Below are 14424 nucleotides of genomic sequence, written 5' to 3'. Positions count from 1 at the left end.
AGAGATAGGGAGGGGGTTTAGGGGGCTGGAGGAGGTCACAGAGATTGGGAGGGGGTGTAGAGGCTGGAGGGAGTTACAGAGGTAGGAAGGGGGTGTAGGGGACTGGAGGAGAGATGGGAGGGAACAAATGCATGTATTGGAGTGATTGGAGTCATGGCGCTCCCTCTGGCTGCAGTTAACATCCCAGTCCGGGGCTCGCTCCGAGAAGCGATGTTCCCGTCTCCTGGTAACAATTTCTCTTCATTCTCTTCACAGGGATACAGCCGGACAGGAGCGATTTAAAACAATCACAACCGCCTATTACAGAGGAGCGATGGTAGGGAGTTGCTTTGTCTTCCTCTCACTTCCCCTTTGATGACCTTAGTTATTGTTTATTGTCTTGTTCACTCTGCTCTTCTCTCTCCCTGTTTCTGCTCACCGCTGTCTCCCTCTTTCCCATTCTCTCTCGTGTGCTCTCTCTCTCTCTCTGCTCCCCTCTACCCCACCACCCATTCCCTCACCCTCCCCATTCCCCCCCTCACCCTCCCCATTCCTGTTTTTATCCTCATTCTCTCTCTCAATATTTTTATTCATTGTCTTTCTTTCTCTTTGTATCTCTCTCTCCGTTTCCCCTTGCCCGTCTTCCCATCCCCCTCTCCACCTCCCCGTCTCTGCCCCCGTGTCTCTGTGTGCCTCTGTCTCTGACTCTCAGTATGCCCAGTGGCTGCAGTGTCAGCAGTCACTAAACTGCACAGCTATTCACCATGTGTGAACCACATTGAGACATTCCTGAAAAATGACTGCGTGCAGTTTAAACACCCGTCTTTCTCTCTCTCTGTTTCTTTTCAGGGGATAATACTGGTTTATGATATCACTGATGAGAAATCCTTTGAGAACATACAGAACTGGATGAAAAGCATTAAAGAGGTGAGATCGATATCCCCACACAAGTCCAATCAGAATCTGTTCCTGGCTGCAATGCCCTGGCTGCCGGGAAGCAAAGCAGCACAATCATAGACTCGTAGAGGTTTACAGCACGGAAACAGGCCCTTCGGCCCAGCTTGTCCATGCCACCCCTTTTTTTAAAACCCCTAAGCTCGTCCCAATTGCTCGCATTTGGCCCGTATCCCTCTATACCCATGTAACTGTCTAAACACTTCTTAAAAGACAAAATTGTACCCGCCTCTACTACTGCCTTTGGCAGCTCGTTCCAAACACACACCCACCCTCTGTGTGTGAAACATTGCCCCTCTGGACCCTCTCTCCTCTCACCTTAAACCTATGCCCTCTAGTTTTAGACTCCCCTACCTTTGGGGAAAAGATATTGACTATCTCGCTGATCTGTGCCCCCCATTATTTTATAGACCTCTATAAGATCACCTCTCAGCCTCCTACGTTCCAGAGTAAAAAGTCCCAGTCTATCCAGCCTCTCCTTATAACTCAAACCATCAAGTCCCGGAAGCATCTTTTCTGCACTCTTTCTAGTTTAATAATATCCTTCCTATAATAGAGTGACCAGAACAGTGTTCCACTGTGTGGATTCCATTAGATATAGGAGCAGAATTAGGCCACTCGGCCCATTGTGTCTGCTCCCCCATTCAATCATGGCTGATATTTTTCTCATCCCCCATTCTCCTGCCTTTTTACCATATCCCCTGATCTCCTTATTTATCAAGAACCTATCTATCTCTGTCTTAAAGACACTCAGTGACCCGACCTCCTCTGCGGCAAAGAGTTCCACAGATTCCCCACTCTCTGGCTGAAGAAATTCCTCCTCATCTCTGTTTTAAAGGATTGTTCCTTTAGCCTGAGGTTGTGCCCTCTGGTTCTAGTTTTTCCTACTAGTGGAAACATCCCCTCCACGTCCACTCTATCCAGGGCCTCGCAGTATCCTGTAAGTTTCAATAAGATCCCCCCCCCCCCCCCCCCATCCTTCTAAACTCCAACGAGTACAGACCCAGAGTCCTCAACCCGTTCCTCATACGACAGTTCCACTCCAGAGGTCCGAACATGTAACCGGGCCGACCTTCCTGTGCAGTGCTGAGGGAGTACCGCACTGTCAGAGGATGCCTGGTCGTTAACCCTTCTGCCCCTGCTCAGCTGGCTGCAGAAGACCGTGGACCCACCATGTCAGTGAAGAGCAAAGGTCTTAATAAGTGGCTTGGCCACCGGTTGATCCTGAAAAGGTGATCTCATTAAATCGTAGAATCCCCACAGTGCAGAAGCGGGCCATTCAGCCCATCGAGTCTGCACTGACCTCAATCCCACCCAGGCCCTAATTCCATAGCCCCATGCATAGCTAGCCGTCTTCTCCCTTTCTCAGCCCCCGTCTCTGTCTCTGTCTCTCTCTCCGTCTCTGCCTTTGTCTCTCTCTCTCTCTCTCCCTCTCTATGGGGCAATTTATCATGGCCAGTCCACCTGACCTGTAACTCTTCGGGACTGTGGGAGGAAACAAGAGCACCCGGACAAAACCCACGCAGACACGGGGAGAACGCACAGACGGTGACCCAAGCCAGGAATCGAACCTGGGTCTCTGGAGCTGTGAGGCAGCAGTGCTAACCACTGTGCAACCGTGATACTGTGTGGGAGCTTGCTGTGCTCAAATTGGTTCAGGCATTCCTGGTGTAGAACGGCCTATACATAGAAACTAGAAGCAGGAATAGGCCATTCGGCCCTTCGAGCCTGCTCACCATTCATTTTGATCATGGCTGATCATCGAATTCAGTATCCTGATCCCCTCCATATCCCTCGATCCCTTTAGCCCCAGAAAGCTGTATCTAATTTCTTCTTGATGTGGAGATGCCTCCGTTGGACTGGGGTGGGCGCAGTAAGAAGTCTCACAACACCAGGTTAAAGTCCAACAGGTTTATCTGGTAGCACAAGCTTTCGAAGCACTGACCCTTCATCACCTGCTGAAGGGGCAGTGCTCCGAAAGCTGGTGATTCCAAATAAACCTGTCGGACTTTAACCCGGTGTTGTGTAATTTCTTCCTGGAATCACACAACATTTTGGCCTCAACTTCTTTCTGTGGGAGTGAATTCCACACATTCACCACCCCCTGGGTGAAGAAACTTCTCTTCACCTCAGTCCTCAAAGATTTACCCCTTATCCTCAAACTATAACCCCCTAGTTTTGGACTCCCCCCACCATCGGGAACATTCTTTGTGAACCTATCCTATCTAACCTTGTTAGAATTTTATAAGTTTCTATGAGATCCCCTCTCGCTCGTCTAAACTCCAGTGAATATAATCCTAATCCACTCAGTCTCTCCTCATAAGACAGACCTGCCATTCCAGGAATCAGTCTGGTAAACCTTTGCTGCGCTCCCTCTATCGGTTAAGATAAAATTCAACATGCCATTGGCCTTCCTCACTGCTTGCCGCACCCATTTCTCTGCTTCCATTGGTGCGATGATAATCTCTCCCTCAATGTCAACAAATAAAGGAGATTGTCATCAACTTCAGGAAGTGTAAAGGAGAACACGTCCCTGTCTATATCAACGGGGACAAAGTAGAAAGGGTCGAGGATTCAGGTTTTTAGGTGTCCAGGTCACCAACAACCTGTCCTGGTTCCCCCACACCACGCCGACACTATAGTTAAGAAAGCAGAGTCTGACATTCTCCCGCCCCCGTGTCTGTGTGTGTTCCCAGACCGGAGAAACCCGCCGCTAGCAAACAAGGTGCCTCCTCCCACTGGCAGGAAACGCACGGCTGGGAGGCCAGAGAATCTCACCCTGAGTCTCCGACTTGCCTTCACAGTGTACTATCTACAAGATGCACTGCAGTGACTTGCCAAGACAGCACCTTCCAAACCTGTCACCTCTTACTCTCTAGAAGGACAAAGGGTGGGGTGGGGGGGGGGCCTCTATGTTCTCAGAAGACTAAGGAAATTTGGCATGTCCGCTATGACTCTCACCGACCTTTACAGATGCCCCATAGAAAGCATTCTTTCTGGTTGTATCACAGCTTGGTCTGAGCTCCTGCTGTGCCCAAGACCGCAAGGAACTACAAAAGGCTCGTGAATGTAGCCCAATCCCATCACGCAAACCAGTCTCCCATCCGTTGACTCTGACTACACTTCCAGCTGCCTTGGCAAAGCAACCAACATAATTAAGGACCCCACACACCCCAAACATTCTGTCTTCCACCTTTTCCCGTCATTTAAAAGGTACAAAAATCTGAGGTCAGGTACCAAGAACAGCTTCTTCCCTGCTGCTGTCAGACTTTTGAATGGACCTACCTCACATTAAGTTGATCTTTCTCTACACCCTCACTGTGACTGTAACACTACATTCTGCACCCTCTCCTTCCCTTCTCTGTGAACAGTATGCTTTGTCTGTGTAGCGCGCAAGAAACAATACTTTTCACTGTATCCCAATACTTGTGACAATAATAAATCAAATCTAATCATTGACGGATACTTTTACTTTTCACAGAACGCTTCAGCCACTGTGGAGCGAATGTTACTGGGGAACAAATGTGACATGGAAAATAAACGAAAAGTGCCCAAGGACAAAGCTGAGAAGGTGAGTCAGATGATGGGATGATCCTTTACCCCACCCCTACCCAACACACTGTCTTGCCAGTCCACCTCCTGGGGTCAAGAGCTTCACACCAACCTGACCCCGGAGTGGGCCTCAATGACCGCCAACTGATCTCACACACTCCCCATTCCCCCCCCACCCCCACTGCCCTCGATGGTTCAATCTCTTCACCTGAGACTGCGCCGCGTGGGATTCGCACTCTGAAATACGGAGCGCGGTTTCAACGCTCTGTTACTGCCAGGCTTCACGGGCCTGTCAAAGCCCGCACTGCCGGGGCGCACCAACAAAGCGGTCGGGAAGGTAACGGCGGGAAACGGCGCTTGTGACGTAACGTCGGGACTGGCCGGTCGTGCAGCCTGGCTGGGCTACGAGTGGTGCGCCAAGTCCGGGTTTCAACCTTGGCAGACATGGAGCGGAATAGTGAGGTATCGGGGCAGCTGACAGACAGCTTGGACAAGGGGAAGGGTTGAAAGAGACTTAAAAGTGACATCGAGAGAGAGAGAGATGGAGTGGGGTGGGGGTGTGTGTGGATAGAGATTTAGGGAAGGATTTTTAAAAATTCTTTCATGGGACAGGGGCATCGCAAGTTGGACAATATTTGTTGCCCATCCCATGGTGGCACAGTGGGTTAGCACCGCTGCCTCACAGCGCCAGGGACCCGGGTTCGATTCCCGGCCTCGGGTCACTGCCTACGCAGAGTCTGACATTCTCCCGCCCCCGTGTCTGCGTGTGTTCCCAGAGCGGAGAAACCCGCCGCTAGCAAACAAGGTGCCTCCTCCCACTGGCAGGAAACGCACGGCTGGGAGGCCAGAGAATCTCACCCCGAGTCTCCGACTTGCCCCTCACAGTGTACCATCTACGAGATGCACTGCAGCCACTCGCCGAGACAGCACCTTTCAAACCCGCCACCTCTTACCCTCTAGAAGGACAAGCTGGGGGGAGGTACAGCAGACACATGGGGAATGCCACCAACTGCAAGGTTCCCCCCCCCCCCCCCCAAGCCACTTGCCATCCCAACTTCGAAATACACAGACTCCATTGCCCGTTCGGTAACACCAAGGGGCAATTTAGCATGGCCAATCCACCTAACCTGCACATCTTTGGACACTAAGGGGCAATTTAGCATGGCCAATCCATCTAACCTACACATCTTAGGACTGTGGGAGGAAACTGGAGCACCAGGAGGAAACCCTTGCAGACACGGGGAGAACTCCACGTAGACAGTGACCCAAGATGGGAATCAAACCCAGATCCCTCGTGCTGTGAGGCAGCGGTGCTAATCACAGTGCCGCCCTATAGGGTCTGTTCCTTTCTTAGAATAGGCGTAGACAGCACTGGTTCCAAGTTGAACCACTTTTATTGAGCATCATTTAAAATTAACAGGACAGAAGTGAAGGTAACTAATTTACTAGAGAGAGAAAAGAGAGAGGAAGCAGCAGACGGGAGGGACCAGTCCTAAGACAGACTTGATCCAAACTTTGGACAGGACAGAATCAACAGATAACTGTTGCTACAATGTATGAATTTTTATGTGTGTTATTGAAAGAGCTGGGAACACACAGTCTCCGACTTGCATAAAGAATTGGCAGCTGTGAAATCTCCGTTTCGTCCTTTCTGCTTTTTCAAATGCTTTCACTTTCTTAGCTCACTCCAGAATTCCCAGCTGAGGGCCAAGTTATCTTTTGAGGCTTAGCGTGGTTAGGCAGAAACACCTTAAGACGAAGTCTGGCTTGCTTCAGATGTCATAAGAAGGATCCCACATACCTCCCCTCCCTAGGGGGAAGGATGGGAGTTACTGCATCACTCTTCCAATGAGCCAGCACAGGCAGGATGGGCCGAGTGGCCGCATCACTGTCTAAGCAAAGCAGGGGCACCTTCCGTCAGCACGCACCCAACCTGTACGTCCCATAACGTGCCTGAATGCTTGTCACTTTGTGTTCCCTTGACTGCAGCTGGCAAAAGACCACGGCATCCGATTCTTCGAGACGAGCGCTAAATCCAGTTTAAATGTGGAAGAGGTGAGTCACCAATCGTCTCGATTGGATCAGAGGCGTTCTTTGTTTTTTCAGTTAAACAAAAGAGATCCCGCATTGGAGGCAGTCCACGGATGTTACCGCTACTTGATGGTTTGAGTGATGTGGAGAGGCAGGGACTTTTTCCACCTGGAGTGTAGGCGGTTTGGGGACCTCTCGGGCAAGTTCTGAAGTTGTCAGTAAAGACAGAATGGTTATACGTTTTCTTTATCGGATCTCCCGCCCTTTGTTAGTTTAAAACTAATTTATTTTCGTACACACACATCAGCACAAATCTCTTGTCAAGTACCGCAGCCAACTTACAGGGACGGTGATGTTTCGCTGCAATTGTACAGGGCGTTGGTGAGGCCACACCTGGAGTATTGTGTGCAGTCTTGGTCTCCTTATCTGAGGAAGGATGTTCCTTGCTACAGAGGGAGCGCAGCGAGGGTTTACCAGGCTGATTCCTGGGGTGGCAGGTCTGTCATATGAGGAGAGACTGAGTGGGTTAGGATTATATTCACTGGAGTTTAGGAGAGGGGGTCTGATAGAAACTTATAAAATTCTAACAGGGTTAGATTCAGAAAGAATGCTCCCAATGGTGGGGGGAGTCCAGAACTAGGGGGGGGTCACAGTTTGAGGATAAGGGGTCAACCTTTTAGGGACTGAGGGGAAATTTATTCATGATGTAGAGATGCCGGCGTTGGACTGGGGTAAACACCGTAAGAAGTCTGACAACACCAGGGTTAAGTCCAACCGATTTATTTGATAGTAAACTCACAAGCTTTCGGGGTTCCCCAGAACTCTTCATTCACCTGACGAAGGGGGGAACCTCGAAAGCTTGTGAGTTTACTATCAAATAAATCGGTTGGACTTAAACCCGGTGTTGTCAGACTTCTTACGAAGTTTCTTCACCCAGAGGGTGGTGAATGTGTGGAATTCACCCCCACAGAAAGTAGTTGAGGCCAAAACGTTGTGTGATTTCAAGAAGAAATTGGATATCGCCCTTGGGGCTAAAGGGATCGAGGGGTATGGGGGGGGGGGGTGGAAATAATAGTGGATTCGATGATCAGCCATGATAGAGCAGACTGGAGGGGCCGAATGGCCTACTCCTGCTTCCTGTTTCTGTGTGCTAATTTTTACGTGCTGGAAGTGACCCCCTCTTTTTGTTCCGAACAGGCTTTTCAGGCGCTGGCCCAGGACATATTAACAAAGATGAGCAAAAAATCAGTAAGTTAACTGCATGGCTGATTGCCTTGCTCTGGTTACAACGCACCGCAGACAGCTCTCCCTCATTAGAGCCCTAAAGTACGGCTCCTGCTTTTCCTACACCTAGCGAGGCGATGGCTGAGTGGTATTATCGTTAGACCATTAATCCAGAAACTCAGCTAATGTTCTGGGGGACCCGGGTTCGAATCCCGCCATAGCAGATGGTGGAATTTGAATTCAATAAAAAAAATCTGGGATTAAGAATCTACTGATGACCCATTGTCAGAAAAACCCATCTGGTTCCCTTTAGGGAAGGAAATCTGCCGTCCTTACCCCGGTCTGGCCTACATGTGACTCCAGAGCCACAGCAATGTGGTTGATTCTCTACTGCCCCTCCAAGGGCAGAATCTCTGACTCTCCCTCTGTCTGTCTGTCTGTCTCTCTCTCTCTCTGTCTCTCCCTCTGTCTGTCTCTCTCTCTCTCTCTGTCTGTCTCTCTCTCTCTCTGTCTGTCTCTCTCTCTCTCTGTCTGTCTCTCTCTCTCTCTGTCTGTCTCTCTCTCTCTGTCTGTCTCTGTCTCTCTGTCTGTCTCTCTGTCTCTCTTTGTTTGTCTGTCTGTCTCTCTCTCTGTCTCTCTCTCTCTCTCTCTGTCTCTCTCTCTCTCTGTCTCTCTCTCTCTCTGTCTCTCTCTCTGTCTCTCTCTCTGTCTCTCTCTCTGTCTCTCTCTCTGTCTCTCTGTCTCTCTCTCTCTCTCTCTGTCTCTCTCTCTGTCTCTCTCTCTCTCTGTCTCTCTCTCTCTCTCTCTCTGTGTCTGTCTCTCTCTCTCTGTGTCTGTCTCAAAGTGGCAAAGATTAGTGGGAACCTAGAGGATTGGGAAATCTTTAAAGGTCAGCAGAAAGCCATGAAAAAAAAGCAATAAAGATAAGATGGATTATGAGAGTAAACTAGCTCAGAATATAAAAACAGATAGTAAAAGCTTCTACAAATATATAAAACGGAAAAGAGTGGCGAAAGTAAACATTGGTCCTTTAGAGGATGAGAAGGGGGATGTAATAACTGGAAATGAAAAAATGGCTGAGGCATTGAACAGGTATTTTGTGTCGGTCTGCACAGTGGAAGACACAAATTACATGCCAAAAACTGATGACAGGAAGACTATGGCAGGTGAGAACCTAGAAACTAACATTATTATGAAAGAGGATAGTGTTAGGCAAGTTAATGGGGCTTATGTAATGTTGACAAGTCTCCTGGCCCTGATGGAATGCATCCCAGGGTACTAAAAGAGATGGTGGGAGAAATAGCAAATGCACTAGTGGTAATTTACCAAAATTCGCTGGACTCTGGGGTGGTTCCTGCAGATTGGATAGTTCTTATGTTCTCTCTGCCTGTCTCTGTGTGTGTCTCTCTCTCTCTCTGACAGATAGAGATGTAGAGAGAAAACCAAGACAGCCTCTGACTCTGAACCAAACTGAAAGGAAAAGACCTCCTGTCACCTGACCCGTCAAATCGTCTTCCCCCCCGAACAATTCAAAAGATTGTAAATTCCCAGAAAGTGCGTTAGGCCCAGAGTGAAAATAAACAAAACCCCATTCAAGCAGGACAGCTAGGCAGAAACCTTGGCAACAACGAAATAAAAGCAAAAGATGCTTATAACTGCAGAGATCATGATTTAAAAAAAGAATTCTTAGTCACATGTGTTTGTTATTTTCTGGTCTAACTCTTGCTTTTATGTTCTCTAAACCTAGGGCTACGCCTCCCCAAGCACCAAGACGCCCCTGGAAAATACGCCAAAGAGCAGTAGCTCCAAGTGCTCCTTAGTTTAAGACTCTTAAAACATTGCACACACAACTACCCCCCCTTCCAGCCACCCACCCACCACCGCTGACAGAGGGCCGTGGAACCTCCTCGGAGTTCCCTTGGGGATAATTTATTGAAGTCAGTTATCGGGGAAGCGGCAGTCGTATCGATTCTTCAGGAGACATGCCTGGTTTAACGTCGCTACGATCCCTGCCCCTTCCTCATTCCTCCCTGCCACCCTCCTGGGCTCAGGTACCCTGCCATTCCTCAGCAGAAGACTACGATCCTCTTCGCTGTCTCTCTCATTGCGAACTCGGCCAGGTTGACCCTGGGAAACAGTATTCCAAGCGTTGTTGCTTTGTATTTTGAGTGCCGTCGTGGTTGGGGGAGGGAGGTGGAGGGGCGGTGGGGAGAGGTGCAAAGGCGGGTGGGTGGCAGACAAGGAAGGTTCTGAATCTCAGCTGCACGCTTGCACAGAGTGGGGAGGGAAGAGGAGATTGAGGTTGCGCTGAGGTGCCCCAAGCGTTCAAGCCTCTTTTACCAGAACCTTAACTGGCGTTGTGTTATTAGCCGTTTCTGGACTTTTCTTTCCAAGAGGCACGGCGGCACAGTGGGTTGGCACTGCTGCCTCACAGTGCCAGGGACCCGGGTTCGATTCCAGCCACGGACGACAGTGCACATTCTCCCCATGTCTGCGTGGGTTTCCTCTGGGTGCTCTGGTTTCCTTCCACAGCCCAAAGGGTATGCAGGTTAGGTGGATTGGCTGTACTAAATTGCCCCTGAGTGTCCAAAGATGTGAGGTTAGGTGGATTGGCCATGCTAAATTGTCCCTTAGTGTTCAAAGATGTGAGGTTAGGTGGATTGGCCGTGCTAAATTGCCCCTGAGTGTCCAAAGATGTGTAGGTTAGGGTGGATTGGCCATGCTAAATTGCCCCGTAGTGTTCAAAGATGTGAGGTTAGGTGGATTGGCCGTGCTAAATTGCCTCTGAGTGTCCAAGGATGTGCAGGTTAGGTGGATTGGCCGTGCTAAATTGCCCCTGAGTGTCCAAGAATGTGCGGGTTAGGTGGATTGGCCATGCTAAATTGCCCCTGAGTGTCCAAAGATGTGTGGGTTAGGGGAACTGGCTGTGCGAAATTGCCCCTTATTGTCCAAAGATGTGCAGGTGATAGGGATTAGCTAGGTAAATATGTGGGTTATGGGTATGGTACTCTGCGATAGAATCAGTGCAGATTTGATGGGCCAAACAGCCTCCTGCACAGTGGGGAGCGTATGAAAGGGCGAGATTCCCTCTCTTTGGTATTGTGTTTTCTTTTTAGATGTTTTGGCAGGAGTGTGTTTGAGAGTTGCCCTCCTGTCGATGCGGAGTCCCAGTCGGTGTGGAAACAAGGTTGGAAGGAGGGAATTGGGACCAACGAGGCACTTATTTCCCTCTTCCCACCTGTATGTGTTGCGGGGATGGGATGGGATGGGATGCACATGAATGCAAGTTGCCATGGAGTCATTGGTTAACATTGAGAGAGTGGCTCCAGAGAAATTGATTTTTATTTGTTTCAGTCATCACTCCCAATCTATTTCCACTCCCCCCCACCCCCCACACAATGAGGTGTCACAGTCCCCCGCCAACCCCAAATAAAATATTCAGGATGGGGCTGGCAGCAGATCCCAGAGGATCCTGCACACTTTGCGGATTGACCAAGCCAGGGAGGTTCTCCAGAGCGATCTGGGATCTTGCGGACGCTAGCCACAGCTGGCCAGCTCGATGAGGCTGGCGGGGACCAAGCTCTGAACATTGCCCTGTGTCACGAACGGAGGGCGCCAGAGGTAGCTGCAGAGAGGGGGACGAAATCGGGGATGGCGGCGCCCCTCCTGGGCAAGGGAGGTATTGCCGAAATACTCTTGGTGTCAAGGGATTCCCTCTCCAGTCGATTTCTACCAGCTATGTCGGGTTGGTTCCCCACACCCTCCCCCATGTTTCGCGAGTTGGAAGCTTCCGGATGTTGGGGGGTGGGGGATCCATCTCCTCCGGTCGGGGACCATGGCGTTCTTGTAGCTGCAGTAGCGTCCCCTGTACAATGATGTTGTAATAAAAGATTTGCAGTTGCTATGGACTTTGACCCAGTGACTAATGGACCTCTGTGACTCGAACGTTTGTTAAGCAGGATTATCAAATCGCGGACCGTCAGCAATGGAGGGGGGTGGGAGGGCTGGCATTTGGAAGACGAGTGGAGAGGAACGTTTGTTACTAAGATAGATCGGCGAGATTGGCACTGCCAAGCGCACAACAAAATGGGGGTCGGAGTAGCCCACTCGGCCCATCGAGCCTGTCCTGCCATGCTTGTTTGTTCTTTCTAAAGTTTGCAGGCGACACCAAGTTGGGTGGGAGGGCGAACTGTGGCGGGGATGCAGAGGACCTTCTGTACGGAGTCTGCACGTTCTCCCCGTGTCTGCGTGGGTTTCCTCCGGGTGCTCCGGTTTCCTCCCACAGTCCAAAAGACGTGCTGGTTAGGTTCACTGACCTAAATTCTCCCTCAGTGTAACCTGAACAGGCGCCGGAGTGAGGCCACTAGGGGACTTTCACAGTAACTTCACAATGAATAAATACCTGGGTGGCTGTAAATTGGAAGAGGGGAGTGTGCAGAGGGATCTGGATGCTCCAGTCGCTGAAGGTAAGAATGCAGGTGCGGCAGGTGATAAAGAAGGTAAATGGTACGTTGGCCTTCATTGCGAGAGGTTTTGAGCACAGGAGCAGGGATGTGTTGTTGCAATTATACAGGGCCTTGATGAGGCCACACCTAGAGTATTGTGTGCAGTTTTGGTCTCCTTTTCTGAGGAAGGATGTTCTTGCTCTTGAGGGAGTGCAGTGAAGGTTTACCAGGCTGATTCCAGGGACAGTGGGATTGATGTATGAGGAGAGATTGACCAGGTTAGGGTTGTTTCCACTGGAGTTCAGACGAATGAGGAGGGGGGGATCTAATAGAGAGTTATAAAATTCTAACAGGACTAGACAGGGTAGATACAGGAAGGATGTTCCCGATGGTGGGGAGAGTCCCGAACCAGGGGGTCACAGTCTGAGGATTGGGGGTAGACCATTTAGGACAGAGGTGAGGAGACATTTCTTCACCCGGTGAGCCTGTGGAATTCATTCCCACAGGAAGGAGTTGATGCCAAAACATTGAATGTATTCAAGAGGCGGCTGGATATAGCACTTGGGGGTGAATGGGATCAAAAGGTTGTGGGGAGAAAGCAGGATTAGGCTATTGAGTTGGATGATCAGCCATGATGGTGATGAATGGCGGAGCAGGCTTGAAGGGCCGAATGGCCTCCTGCTGCTGCTATCTTCTAGGTTTCATGGGATGTGGGGATCAGCATTTGTTACCCATCCCTAGCTGCCCCTTGAACTGAGTGTGTCACTCGGGTGGGGGGGGTGTGCTGCAGTTAAGAGTCAACCACATTGCTGTGAGTTAGGGGGTGGGGGGGCTGGTGTCTGGAGACACAAGTAGGACAGACCGGGGTAAGGGCATGCAGATTTCTTTCATTGGGATAGTCCAGAACAAAAGCTCACCCCAGGATCGGATAATCCCATGTAAGCTCACCAGACCTTTGCCTGGTTCGCTAACCGCACACCCCCAAACTCCGCCATGATTCCTGTGCCAGGAGGGACTGGAAAATTTTGCCCATATCATGAGAGGAGACTTGTTTTATTATTGTCAGATGTATTGGGATACAGTGAAAAGTATTGTTTCTTGCGTGCTATACAGGCAAAGCATACCGCTCATAGAGAAGGAAAGGAGAGGGTGCAGAATGTAGTGTTACAGTCACAGCGAGGGTGTAGAGAAAGATCAACTTAATGTGAGGTAGGTCCATTCAAAAGTCTTGACAGCAGCAGGGAAGAAGCTGTTCTTGAGTGGGTCGGTATGTGACCTCAGACTTCCGTTTCGTTTTGCTGATGGAAGAAGGTGGAAGAGAGAATGTCCGGGGTGTGGGGGGGGGTCCTTGATTATGCCGGCTGCTTTTCCCCGAGGCAGCGGGAAGTGTAGACGGAGTCAATGGATGGGAGGCTGGTTTGCGTGATGGATTGGGCTACATTCACCACCCTTTTGTAGTTCCTTGTGGTCTTGGGCAGAGCAGGAGCCCAGACCAAGCTGTGGTACAACCAGAAAGGATGCTTTCTATGGGGCATCTGTAAAAGTTGGTGAGAGTCGTAGCGGACATGCTAAATTTCCTTATTCTTCTGAGAAAGTAGAGGCGTTGGTGGGGCCTTCTTAACTATAGTGGCAGCGTGGGGGGGGAACCAGGACAGGTTGTTGGTGATCTGGACACCTAAAAACCTGATTGGCGGCCATTCGGCCCACCGTGTCTATCCCTGACCCTTCAATGGACAGCCATCGGCTACTGCTAGCCCATTGGTCAGTGCATCTGTCAATCACATCCAGGGCCCGCCCCTTCACGCTGATTAGCCAGGAACACGAGATAAACGCCAGCTAGAGCCCGCCCCACACACCGATTGGTCACAGCCTGGAGAAGGCCCTAACCCATTGGTGGAGGACGCTGTCAATCAGGGCCCATTGGCGGAGGACGCTTCACAGGACCCGCCCCCATCGCCAGGCCATTGGCTGTCAAACCTGTTGATTCCAACTACACCCCACCCCCTACCCCTAGATTGGTCAGCGGCATGAGACGACGATCAACCCTGGACAAACCTGTCAATCACACCTAGAACCCACCCACTAGCTCCCGATTGGTCACAGCCTCAATCGAGCCGGCAATACGTTGGCTGAGAAGGCTGTCCATCATATCTAGAACCCCCCCCCCGTTCTCCAATTGGTCACTGGCTTAGCGACGACCATCAACTATTGGCTGAGGAGCCTGTCGAGCATACGCGAA

General features: G+C 50.4%; 1 protein-coding gene across 1 annotated transcript in view; it reads left to right on the top strand.

Moving 5' to 3' along the window:
- rab13 (RAB13, member RAS oncogene family) overlaps window positions 1–11317 on the top strand; it is a 31488-nt gene extending 20171 nt beyond the window's left edge. The window contains exons 3-8 of the mRNA XM_080183516.1: window positions 256–316; window positions 829–906; window positions 4415–4504; window positions 6475–6540; window positions 7714–7764; window positions 9488–11317. Coding sequence (XP_080039642.1) covers window positions 256–316; window positions 829–906; window positions 4415–4504; window positions 6475–6540; window positions 7714–7764; window positions 9488–9565 — 424 coding nt within the window. The 3' untranslated portion in view covers window positions 9566–11317. The remainder of the gene's footprint in view (window positions 1–255; window positions 317–828; window positions 907–4414; window positions 4505–6474; window positions 6541–7713; window positions 7765–9487) is intronic.
- Window positions 11318–14424: the final 3107 nt, after the last annotated feature.

This window comes from Carcharhinus amblyrhynchos, unplaced genomic scaffold (genome assembly GCF_965287045.1).
Source record: "Carcharhinus amblyrhynchos unplaced genomic scaffold, sCarAmb.v2.hapA chromosome_319, whole genome shotgun sequence".
NCBI classification, from domain to species: domain Eukaryota; kingdom Metazoa; phylum Chordata; class Chondrichthyes; order Carcharhiniformes; family Carcharhinidae; genus Carcharhinus; species Carcharhinus amblyrhynchos.
Note: the sequence above shows the minus strand (reverse complement) of the source record. Positions and strands in the feature narration are given on the sequence as shown.